The sequence below is a fragment of the Anarhichas minor genome, unplaced genomic scaffold (genome assembly GCF_050575085.1).
Source record: "Anarhichas minor isolate MPS153535 unplaced genomic scaffold, ASM5057508v1 ptg000054l, whole genome shotgun sequence".
Taxonomy (NCBI): domain Eukaryota; kingdom Metazoa; phylum Chordata; class Actinopteri; order Perciformes; family Anarhichadidae; genus Anarhichas; species Anarhichas minor.
The window spans coordinates 2662980-2675813 of record NW_027466500.1 but is presented as its reverse complement, the minus strand read 5'-3'; the positions used below and the strand labels follow the sequence as shown (position 1 = coordinate 2675813).

Here is a 12834-nt window from a genome sequence, read left to right as displayed (position 1 = left end):
TTTAATTGTAAGATTATGCCTATCTAAAAACTCCCGTCTCTTGCGCCACTTCCTCCTCTTCGTCACGGGCTCTGCACACGCCTTGCGTTGCTCAAACATTCAAATAGTCTGATTCACACACCAAAAAAAAAAAAAAGATCTTAAAATGATCCCCAATGCCATAATCCCGCGATCAAAAACGAGGCCGTCAATGTAGCTGAATCAACAATCAATGAATCGATCAAGTCATGCAACGAGAACAAAATATGTAAAAATGCTCTTCCGGTAGGAGAATCAGTCCAGCTGTTCCCCTGCGCAGTCAGGCGTTGTGGCTTCTGTCACGTCTGTCCCTCATCCATCAGCCCTCGCCGAGGAACATGGTGTGCAAATCCTTTTCTCTGCCACATCAGCTGCGCTCCGTCGCCGCGGAAGTACGCTGACAGTGTGTCTCCGCCGCTCTGCGCGCCCTCTCATCATCCCTGAAAAAAAACAAAAAACCGCAAACTTCTCCAAAAGTATGCTGTTTACACCGCCGAATCTATACGATTGGGTTTGCGCGTGGGCTTTTGTCACGCACTTGTCTTGTCTTTTCGGGAAAGGCGCATATAGGCTGATAGACTTGTTGTAACCTCCAGTCATGTGTTTGGATATATCGGCTCTCCATGCGTCTTTCTCCGGCTAGTCCAAATCATTTCTACCCGGCTTGTCGGGACAGCAGCCGAGTCGTGAAGTCTCTGCAGTCACGTGATCGAGACAGGACTGAAGAGAGAGTGCGTGTGTGTGTGTGTGTGTGTGTGTGTGTGTGTGTGTGTGTGTGTGTGTGTGTGTGTGTGTGTGTGTGTGTGTGTGTGTGTGTGTGTGTGTGTGTGTGTGTGTGTGTGTGTGTGTGTGTGTGTGTTTTCTTTTCGGAGTGTCTATGTGAGCGTCTCTCCGTGTGTAGTTAGAGGGGTGTCCCTCCTCCACATTTTTTTTTGCAGCTTGCCATGCTTTAGACGCCGGAGCGCAGGGGGAGAGGCGAGAGTGAGAGCGAGGTAACGCCGGTTTCTCTCACCGGGCCACCTGTCCTTTCAGTCCTACCTCGGGTCCCCGTCGGTTCTTCCTCGGCTTTTTGAGCCCACCTTCCTGCGGTTGGCTTGTTTTTGTTGGTTTGAAGAGAAAAAAAAAGAGAGAGAGAGAGACGGAGAAAAACAAAATCTGTGGTGTTTCATGCGGGTCTGGTCTGCCAGGAGGAGGACCGCGGTTCTGTTTAGCGCTGGGTTTTGATCATCTTTTTTTCTTTTTCTTTTTTTCTCTGGGTGCTCCATTTGGACAGTATAGGACAGTCGAGCAGAGCTTGGATGAGCCGCTTCGCTGAAATCCCGAGATGGAGTTTCTGCTGATCTGCCTTTCCCTGTGGATATTGCAATCCAATTCGGCCAAAGCGGACTCCATCATACATATCGGTAAGCGTCCGATAAAACAACATGCTGTTGGGTTAGACGGGTGTAAAAAGGCAAAGCGTGCGGGGATAAAGCTCAGCCAGCGCATACTGCGTTGATCACAGGATTTCGGTGAGAGGGCGGGATAAATAGTCTATTCAGCTTGCATCCTGTGTTTAAGCAACACTTTGACTCTCAAGCGAGTTGAAAAGTTGGCGTTTTGTAAACAGCTGACCTTTGCTGCCACAGCTGTTTTCTTATTATTTACTGCAGTTATTTATTTATCAGCCTTTTTCTGCAGACATTTCTTACACTTTTCGACGGCTAATCGATGCATTCATGTTGGCTCCAGATCTAAACCTCTCCACCGTTGGCCTGTAAATTGCAAATTCTGTATTCCAAACACGGAGTACAGTGAGTAGGGCCTGTATCGCAGAAGCTTTGACGAAATTAATGTCCAATACCCAAATGACTGAGGCTTTTTTAGACCAAGCTCTTGTCTGTCCCCGACAAGCCTCAACTTTCACCGGAACGTGACTGCAATGTCAAAAACATAACGGAGGGAATGTCAGTGGAGTTTCGTTTTAGAGATGCAAAACGCATATAGAGCCTCTTTGTTCTCAAACTTCAAACCAGAGCTGCCTTTTTTTTCTAGACATGGGGGGGGGGCTTTAAACTCATCACGACGTTCAAATGATTCTGATCCGTTTGCCTCTAAACATCGCATTACATTTTACGGTTTTGAAATACAACATTCGCACTTATATTCACACTAAGTAATTGCTTTGGTTTATGTTCCCCTTTTCATGCGCACAGTCACGTAGCCACTTTTATATGACTGGCGTTGTAGTCTCGGATAAAAATGTCAATGTCACTGTGAGCAAATTTAGTCTCGGCGCTCCTCCGCTTCTGCTGCAGCTGCAGCTGCTGCTGGTGTTCACAGTTTACTGCAACAGTCTGGCAAGCAGCAGGTGCTCAGTCACTGGCTTAATACAGAGGTGGGACTCCATCCAGATAATATTGGCTGATGCCCGGCATAGCGTTCGGGTAGCCTACCCCAATTATACTTCTCATTTCGTGAAACCTTTTTCTGTGATATATGTGCGTCTCATAATAGCAGCTGATGCCATAAACAGAGGAAGAAAGAGGGGAGGAGGGGAGACAGTTAAGGTTCAGTATGCCTCCCACACCAGGCCTGTAATGCTTATTTGGGAGGGTGCCATCGATCTAGTAGACACAACGGCCATTTCTTTTCTAAGTTTGGCTACTTTATGCATCAATTAAGAGAGTTTCTGTGACGTGGCCGTGTCGCTCTCCATGGTGCTGAAATCTTGTCGGGCGCACTCGGATGCACATTTTGCGCAACTTCAATGCAGAATGAACCACAAACAGATCGATTTCACTTAGCGTCACTAAACTATGCATCACTTTGACGTGCTTTGGACAATAACCATGGACTATTTAGTCTTGAATAGCGATGGTCCGTTCATGAAAGTACCGTGCAATTACACTTCAACCCCTCGTCTTTCCCCTTCAAATGACGTGTGATTATTCTATTCAACAGGTGCCATATTCGAGGAAAACGCTGGGAGAGATGACGAGATTTTCCAACTTGCCATCTCAGATCTGAGTCTGAACGATGACATTTTGCAGAGCGAGAAAATCACCCACTCAGTGAAACTTATTGAGCCAAACAACCCTTTCCAGGCTGTGCAGGAAGGTAAGCTCCCTCCCCCCCCCCCCATCATTTCTGCTATAAATTGCCCCTTCTGTTTGATTTGATTACTCAGGGGCCGCAAGGCGTGTCAGGAAGGCGCTCTCCTTCTCTCAGTCGCTTCTACTTACAATCAGACCAGAAGTCCGATGCGTTAAAGACTGCCTTGATTTTGCAGCTCTTTTGTGCTATGAGATGATGCTGTTTCATTTCACATGTTGATCAGTCGGTGTGGTCGCTCAGGAAGCAGTCATTGTTGATGAGTGCAATGGTTCGGTGTGTGTGTGTGCGTGCGTGCCACTGTACCAAAGCAAGGTGTCTTCTGTGGTTGAAAAGCTAGGTGGAAGCATTGAGTTAGGGCACAGCAGCTGAGGATAATATGTTATGTGAGAATAAAAATCATTTCAAGATGATCAAATGTAATTTCAGCACCAACACTCCACTTCTGTAATCGCATGAGAGTGAACAATATTTCCAGCTTTTATGTCTCTTTGAAGGATGAGCACCGAATGTCGTTCGTGCACATTTATCAACCTTCAGCTTTTTCCTTGGAATGTTTCGTCTGCCTCATTTGGTTTCTCCATAACTGCTCAGAATATACACATACACACCTCCACAAACCACACTCGAAATTAGCAATGAAATTATTTTTATCAAGGTTGTCTCAGTCATTGAAAGTTGGTCCCATACAGTTGACTGCAAAAGTGATTAAAATTCTTCCACTAAAATCAATCAGTAAGACTTTAATAGGTTCGTAGGGACCTTCAGAGGCTGTTTATGTCCCCTGCAGTTCGTTACCAGCCTGTACTTTTGTCCCAAGTTGCAAAAAGGCCTTGATGAGGCATTACTATTCATAGTTCTCCTGACAGACACAGAAAGATGTCCTTCATTTTATTATAATTATCCTATGTCATTTAGCAGTGGTCCTCTCCAATGTCTTAGATATCTAGTATTCTTATTCACACTACTTTTGAAAACTGAAATCCTGATGAGGCTCACGAGAAGCATTCGGGCTCTTGAAATAAAAGTAATCCGAGAAGATATTCCAAGTTGCTGCTGCGGAGATAAGATTAAAAAAATAATTATTACACACACGTATGACTTGGCTAATTCATTGGTCACTGTTGCTTGAGATGCAAAAGTGTAGTAATTTAACAGACTTGCCGGCAAATCATTTTCCATTTGTGCAGAGCTCTGATTATTTCAGTAGTGTAGTCAACGACGGAGTGTTTAACCCTACACGTGGTGAAGAGTTTACACAATAAACTCTGAATACTCATTACCTTAAAGTTGTTTTCTTTAGACAATCCCCCAGATAATATTTTTTTTAAATGCACGCCTGTACAAATGCCTAAGGACATACAGAAGTTGTTGATAATGCTGTAAAAAAAAAAAAGATGCGACGAGAATTTGTAACAGCACAGCTCGTTATTGCTCATTGAAATTGTTCAGAGTTTATTTCCTCTGCTTAAATTGCCTTTTGTTTGCCTTGATTGGGTATCATTTAACATACTTAATTACTGTTTACGGTTCGACTCCTGATAATCAAATATTCTCAGAAGCGGCTGATTAGGGGGCAATCAGTTTCTGGAGAGAGTTGGGAATAACGTGCAGTCTTTGACGTGACGATCAATGGGAGGCCCCTGACTCTTGCACTAGCCACACGGCAGGGTGTTGAGTGACAACCGGGATAAGTTGACCTTTTGCTTTGCTCTTTTGTTCGCTGCCATCCCACTGTGAGTGGCAGTGAGGAGGACCTCGCCATTGCATGGCGGAAAAAGGGAGGGGGCATAAACGGGGAGAGGAGGCGGCGAGGAGGCGGCGAGGGGTGAGTTAGGGGAATGAGGAAGAGATGATAGAGGTGGAGAAGATAGTGGCTGTCGCAAAGAGGAAGGGAGGGAGATTAAGGGTGAGAAGAGCAATGAGGATGAAAATACCAGCAGAAAAAGAGAGAAGAGAATTATGATCAAGTCATGAATAAACATGAGTGGACAGAAGAAGAGGCCTGAGAAGAGTTAAGATAGGAGTGAGGTGATGAGGAAAATTTATCAGCCCAGTGAGAGGAGTAGTTGCAGCGTCATGTTTGTCCTCATTTGGCTGCCTTTGTCCTTGCACTGGTGGAACGTATATTAACGAGGATGTCACACCGCCACCATGCATGCAGACACTCAACTATTCAGTCCTCCCATGCTCTTATCGTTTAAAGATGACGTCTCAAGGCTGGCTGGATATACTGCTTGACCACACAACTGGCAGAAGCTGTCCTATTTATAGGCTGGAACGACTGGAGAGAATGAATAGGGCAACTTCAACACTGGGAGCGAAAACTCAGGAATATCTATCTCGGTGGTAGCTTATCTGAAGCCTGTCATGAGGTGTTTAGATGCCATCAGCTTGCAAAACTGTCACAGAAAACAACAAACCCGCATTTGATCAGTGCAACAGCCTCACCCCATATTTATGCTATTAAGGATGATAAAAATGGGAAAAATCTGTTAAAAAAAAAAAATAGACATTTCTCTGGAAGGGAAGGTTGCAATGACTCCCATAATGTTGCTACGCACGATTTAACGGCATGTACCGCCATTCTGATCAGTTTTAACGTTAATGCCTCACTTATCTAGTCATCACTCTGGAGAGCCAGTCTGGGTCTCACAAGGATGTGAGCACCATGACCTGAGAAAGTTTAAATTCAGAGCATGGCCACAGCCTATTACGGTACCAGTGTCATCTGAAGTTACATTACAATAGTTGAATGCCTCAAGAGCATAATACGTCTGATGAATGGCATCTAAATCAGGCTGTGACAACTGTTAAAATAAAGGAATGTGGATTCTAACTGGTTCCTCACACATCTTGAGATTTGTCCCCCCAGATTATCTTTCCACCTTGATTTAAAACTATAAGTTTGTCCTCTGGGCCAGATAAGCATACATAAGAAACAAAGCTTTAATAACTTTTATCTTGTTTTGTCTTCTTTTATTCAAAGGACGGCAAAGCTGCCAACCTTGCTGTGGGATTATGTAAATCCCAAATTTATGCATATTTCAAGTAAAGTTGAGCCTGTGAGGCGGATTGTTTTTTGTTGTGATTGCTGAGAGGATGTGTTTACATAGATTACCAAATGTAAGGATTCACCCATTTGAAAGGATTGTGATGGGATGGGGCTGGAACCATTTAGTGTTTCTGCAACATTTTGGATTTTTCTTGGCATCAAAGCATTTACGGGCAAGACATAATTATGAAAACACTTCATAAAAAGATGATGCAGTGGTTCTTATTCTGGGATTTAGGACTCCCATAAAATAACATATTTTAGACTGATGAAAGTTTTTTACATGACATTGCCTGTGCCAGTGATACAATTTGCCTCACAATAGATTTTATTAAGTGTTTGTGAGAGTACAAGTGAGCGTGCACGTGAGTTTCTGACGGGAAAAAAAGTCATGTAGCGCATCAAAAATCCCCAGAGTCTGGAGCACATTCGACAATGACTAGGTGCTATCTGTTCTATCCAAACAAAACTTGAATATTCTGGGGGGGGGGTCGCAACTCAAAAAGGTTGAGACAACTGCTCTAATGTACCATAAAGACAACTAACAGAGAACCACAAAATCAAATTGCTGTTACAGCTCCAGGTGCAGTTTGAAATTTTGACCTGATGATGGCGCTAGATAAAAAGTCATGGGATCACCAAAGTCTTTAGGATTCATTCTCTGGGAACTATGAATGTCTGTACCAAATGTCATGCCAATCCATCCAGTTGTTTTGAGACTTTTCAGTCTGATCCAAAGTGGTGGACCAACCGACATTAGCTAGCGTCGTTGTTGAAACTAATCACCATACCACACACACACACACCGTTGGACATACATTCTAGGGGGTTTACAGATTCTGCTGATTGGTATTCAATCAATTGTGGCCCACCTTTTATAGCAGTGGTTTAAAATCATTATTTTATGAGGTGTTCTCGTATTGGTTTGTCAAAACCCTGCAGGTTCCCAGTTCATTTTAAAACATGCACTTAGCAGTTAGACAACATTGCCATCTGGACACAGTTGGAGGAAGTAGATCCCTGCTCCTCTAATGTGCAGTAATTTCTTGAGTGTACTGTCCCACTGAGTCCTTTTCACGCACCCCACCACTAGTGACCCTCCATTTTCATCTAACCTCTGCCAAGGTAATGTCAAGGAGGATTTAATTCTTTGCACTTTCTGGCCCCGTAAGCCAATAGACTTTGAAGAGAACCTGCAGTGCAATTCTTTATTTTTTTCCTTTTGCTCAATCTGTAATGACAAAGGTTGATATAATGGTTCCTTTAAAAGTGTTGGCATGGGTAATGTAATATCCTCCATCTGATTCTCTGCTTATGACAACTCATTACTCGCTGTGCTCTAAACGTGATGGAATGCTGCCCTTTCACTATTATTGTCCTGGTGAATTTTATAATGCTGCATAAATCTTGGTAATGGATTTGTTTGTTTGTTTGTTTTATTAGTTTTTACCAGCTCTACACAGAGGGGGGGGGGTGATCAGGCCATTTTACCGGCACCTGTTAATTACCCAGTGGTTATTTTAATCCGTCATAAACTCTTCAATGGGCTGTATAAAGGCCTGCTGGTACCTTAATCAGCTAAGTGATGTTGCGGCAGAGGTATACCCTTCACCATTTAATCCCTTCACACTGTAAGGCCCACCACTTAGCATCCGTGTTGGGTTAACCTTTAGTTGGTTGCATACTGGTGGTCCAGTTCGTGCTAAAGAAAATGTTTAATCCCTGTTTAGAAGAGCAAAAGTTAAAAAAGGCGGAGTATTACTCATTTCAGCGAAAATAATAAATGATGTCAGTTGCCAAAGGGTAAAGATCAGCTCAGCCAGTCTGAAAAAATGAATAAATCTAGTTAGCATATAATGTAAAATGGTGGAAATGTCCGGCTTCTGGCGGTCCAACTGGTTCAGTAGTAGCACAAACAAAGCCAAAGGTCATTTTCAGACCTGCAGTTTGTGTGCTTTGTTCTAATTCAGAGACTAATTCAAAATTGTTGCATTTGCCGCTCGCTTGGTTTTTGTTCACACAGAAACATATACAGTAGCGTAAAAGTTGCGAACAAACTCTCCTTTCTCTTTCTCCTTTCCTTCTTTATGATGCAGCACCAGCAGCCTGTTGGCTATTGCTAATTGTTTGTTTATGTACTTAATATACCAGTGTTCATTAAAATATACAAAAACATTTATTATGAAATACATAAAAAATATTGGTCCTGGCTGGGACTAAATATTTCATAATAAGAAAAGAATACCTCAATTAATAAAAGCCCATCGTCGCCATAGATGGCATACAGTTGCAGAGCACCACACACCCGCATGGCAATTATTCTCCAGCTGACACATCAGGTAAACCCAACTACATTATCTCTGTAAACCTAAGCAAGCTTCTCATCATGAGCTACTTCTCAACTCGGGCAAATGCACGAGCCGAAATCTTGGCCCACTTGTTTTGGCTCGCATCAGAGTGTGATTGCTGACTTCACATATCTCCAAACTGAGGGTGATTCGCTCCAGGTTTTGAAACAACTAAGTGTAGAGGAGACAGGTGTGAAAACGCAGAATAACATCTGCGTTCTGCCACCAGCAGTCGGTTTCAGTTGAACGTTCTGTTGCTAGTAACAACCACTACTGTCACAGTCGCACAGCAGCTTAACTGACATCGTTACATCCACCATTTTGTCAGATCTGAGTCCAGGCAAATATTGACAGACAGACTTATTTTACTTCACAAATACCCTTGTTGGTTGCATCATCTGGTTGCTATATTCCGTTTATCACGGCGGGTTTTTGCGATTGTTGATTTGTGATTTAGTAGTTTTTCTGTGATAATATCGCTGCAAAGCCAAGCTACCCACGCTGCTAGCCATCTGCTCATGCGTTGCTGATACAACATTCAGTAGCCCAGTTGGGTTAACTGTTGTGTGTTTCACTCTTTTTACTTTTACTCTTGTGTATGTTTACAAGATGTAATGTTAATCTTGATCTTTAGTATCGGATTTAACAGCTAGTCTATACTTTTGTGAATTCAGTGTTCTTGTTCTTGTTGCTTCCAGGCGAAACCTCAAATCCAATCCGTTGTCATCCACCTGTATTGGAAGTGTGTTGAGCTCGCTGCATCACTGTGCACCTACATGCATAGCGAGGGCAGAAGACTATGCATCGTATGCTTTTTAATTCAATTAATAGTGCAAATAACAGTTTAATATGAATTTAAATAAAGACATTTGGAACATGACAAGTAGTGTAGATAAGCTGGCACAAGCTCATCTGATTGGCCTGTGAATGAAGGTATGTCAAACATAAAAGGTTGGGAATGACTGTAATAATCAATACATATAAATAATGAATAAAGTGCCCACCATTCAAAACCATACACACAAACACACTGAGCCATTCACCTTTGGCATTGCACTGCAAATATTACCTGCCATATCAAACATACAGCGGATACGATTTTGTTTGTATTTTAGATTTGGGGAATGAACAACACACACACACACACACACACACACACACACACACACACACGCACACACACACAAACACACACTTGAAACAGCTGTCCTGCCTTCTATTAACCTGAGAAGTTGTATCTTGAATTTGGTCTGCCGCGCTTGGTTTGAGCTCCTCATATCACAGTGAGAGATGCCCACATTGCTGCTGCTTGTGTGTACTGTTCATGTATTTGCTGATTAACATGGCAGCAACGAATGTGTGATTAACAGTATATCGCAGGGCTTGAATGTGTTGGTATTGTGTTTTTGCTAAGTGCCATGCTTTTGTGTGATATGTTTGCAGTGCTGTATGTTAAGTGCTGTGGTTGTTTAGTTCCCTGTTGACTGTTTACTATACATTACTGTTGTACTCATTCTTTGCTCTGTCTGCTTCCTTACAACTCATTTAATCTCCTGGATGAGATTTACAAGGCAACAACCTGCTTCTTTTGTAACACGGGTCACTTTTTCTGTCACACTTCAGCTGTTATGTAACCGACTGAGTTCTATGTATTATACAAACCTCTTCTTGTCCTTCTATACCTGTGACATTCACACCATACAGTGTGGATGACATGGCGGAGGCCCTATGGGACCTGTTGTCCAGTGTGGGCTGACAGACTCACTAAAGAATATGTATTCCTCCAGCTTTTCTTTTAGAATAGCCACAGTCGGCAATGTCTGGCAACTGCTGCAGAGCAAGAGAGCCAAATACAGAGAGGGAGGTCAAGGCTGTTAAATGCTGGATCTGCTTCGTCGGCCTACAGGTTTTGTCCTCTGTGCTGCACACGGACAGCCGGCCAGTATTCCTCTCCTGCAGTGGGATGCATCTGTGTCCCGTAGCCTCGACAGCTGTAACAGATGTCTCATTTGGCAGTTCTCAGATTTCTCTTGAAAGGAGCAGAGAGACATTTTCTGAGTATCCAATTATATTCCAAAAAAAATTGAAGACTTGGAGTCTGTGAAGACTTAAAAAGTCATTTTGGCTTTTGAGTCAGAAGGCTTGATCTGCTGATTAACTTTTAAAAAAAAAGTAAATTCACTTAAATGCCACATCTGATCTGTATTCATCTGCAGCGTGCTGAATGTCACCATGTGTGGGGATCTTAATATTTTAATTTGAGTAAACGGGGCCAGTGTTGTTGTGACACGCAGATATTTTACAGAAGTTTTTACAGAGTCCCACAAATAGATAAATTAATAAAGAGAGGGAATATTTCAACAGATTTCTTGCAGTTTCTTTCAGGAAACTGGGAAGTTATGTTTGGTGTGCGATGTAAACAGAATTGTGTTGAGCTAATTAGAGAGAGTGGCAGTCACGTTGGGCCTTTGTGCCTTTATGTATTCATCACACTCCCCATGCTGCCTCACTGGCAGACAGCTGAGGGCTGATTTCAAAGTATTCTCATCGCTTTTTTGCACTGGCACATTTGATTTAGGATGTTCGGGGGGGGGGGGGGTCATTGTGTATAAGGCTGACTAATGGCTTCTGGGTGGTGTGATGGCTGTCTGTGAAGGACAAATGCAGGAAAAAACACATTTGAAAAGTGGATACATTTTGAATACACATCTTGATTGATGTTTGACTGTTCCTCCCATGGTGTGCACACGAATCCTAAATTTGGCATCAGAGAATATTATTTGGGTCATTTAGCACTGTCAGACGATGACATCAAACTAGCAGGCGACCAAATTCATCCTTCTGTGGTTGTTGTTTGAGAGACATTTATCACCTCTATTGATTTTTCCGATATGACAGCAGCATCTGATGTATGAAGAGCGGCTAAAACGGCAAGAAATATATCAGACCACCTGCACACATGCCATACATAACTCAACGAGCTGCCTGTTATGCATACACGTGAACACACAACATATGCTTTCATGTCTTATTCATGTTCCTGTCTTCTCTGGTGTGACAGATTTATAATGTAGAGAACACTGTGACAGATGTTAGTGCTTTGCCACGACCCCAAACACCGCTGGGGATTGGCCATCAATACTACTCTACCTGTTAGAATTAGAGAGGAGGGGGGGGGGGGGGGCTGAGACAGAGAGGGGAGCGAGGGAGAGAGAGGTGGCCCAAAGGGGATGTCCCGTCCAGTCAGATTGATGCTGATGAGGCCCCCGGTCTCCATCCATTGTAATACATCGCAGTCCCACGTGTTACGAGCATCATTTCTCTTTGTACACACTGTTGTGCTTCGACTTTATTGAGCTGCTGGGATGACAGGGACTGGAAGGGTGGCGGAGATACAGTGGGCGTATGAATGTTAGGAGAGGATTTGGTTGTTGGTGCATTGTGTTTTGAATATATGCCTTTGTGTGTGTGTGTGTGTGTTTGAGGTGTTTTTATTGAAGCTGGAAAAATGGTGCTGGTTTGGTGAGAGATAGTCTCTTCTGATGCTGACTAGCTCAAAGGGAAGTGTGTATAATTTACTACCCACCAACCTGCACTATTGGCAGCAAGAAGACTTCATTCCAGGAGGGAAGACAAGGAGCAGAAAATCAGCCCCTAAGTAAATCCTATTAGTCGCTAAACAGGAGTCAGCCAAAGAAGCGCTGCGCGGCTATCTCCGACTTCACACTCTTTTCAGGCAGACGAAGGAGGGAGGCGCAGTGGGTGAGGAGTGGGAGTGGAATAGGAGTCTTAGTGAGGGTAAAGGGGTGAAGCAGAGTAAACTGGTGAGCAAGCGTGTTGACGAGGGAAAAAGCGGGATGATGCAAGTGGCAGAAGCCAGAGGGAAAGATAATGCAGTGGGGGGAAAAAAAAGGAGCAGAGGCTGGGAAATGTTGGGCCGTCTGGAAGACAAGTGGGGCGAAGTCATTCGGACGCAGCTCACGAGCCTCGTCGATGAAGAGATGCCAAAATGTATTTGGAAGCTACTGTTTGCATTACTGCCCAAAGACACGGATACCGAGTGGGACCATCTGTCACAAGAATCCCCCCCTCGCTGAGTCTCTGACTCTCTGTCTCTCTCTCACTGCCATGGGTCCTCTACCATGCCCAGGCAACATGGATTTTATCCAAAGATGAGGCTAAGCTAGTGTGTAAGCCCTCCCTGAGTGAAATCAAAACCCAGCTTAAACCTTATGAGTGAAGGCCTAAAAGAGTGTCGAGGGCGAAACATGCAGGCATCACTGAAAACTGGGTCAAACAGCACCCTAAGATATACTTCAA

General features: G+C 43.5%; 1 protein-coding gene across 4 annotated transcripts in view; it reads left to right on the top strand.

The window, feature by feature from the left end:
• The first annotated feature begins 1167 nt into the window (after positions 1–1167).
• LOC142931756 (glutamate receptor ionotropic, delta-1-like) overlaps positions 1168–12834 on the top strand; it is a 185746-nt gene continuing 174079 nt past the window's right edge. For all 4 annotated transcript variants that reach the window (XM_076075836.1, XM_076075835.1, XM_076075833.1 and 1 more), the window contains exons 1-2: positions 1168–1421; positions 2962–3117. In XM_076075836.1, the coding sequence (XP_075931951.1) occupies positions 1343–1421; positions 2962–3117 (235 nt within the window). In that variant the 5' untranslated portion in view covers positions 1168–1342. The remainder of the gene's footprint in view (positions 1422–2961; positions 3118–12834) is intronic.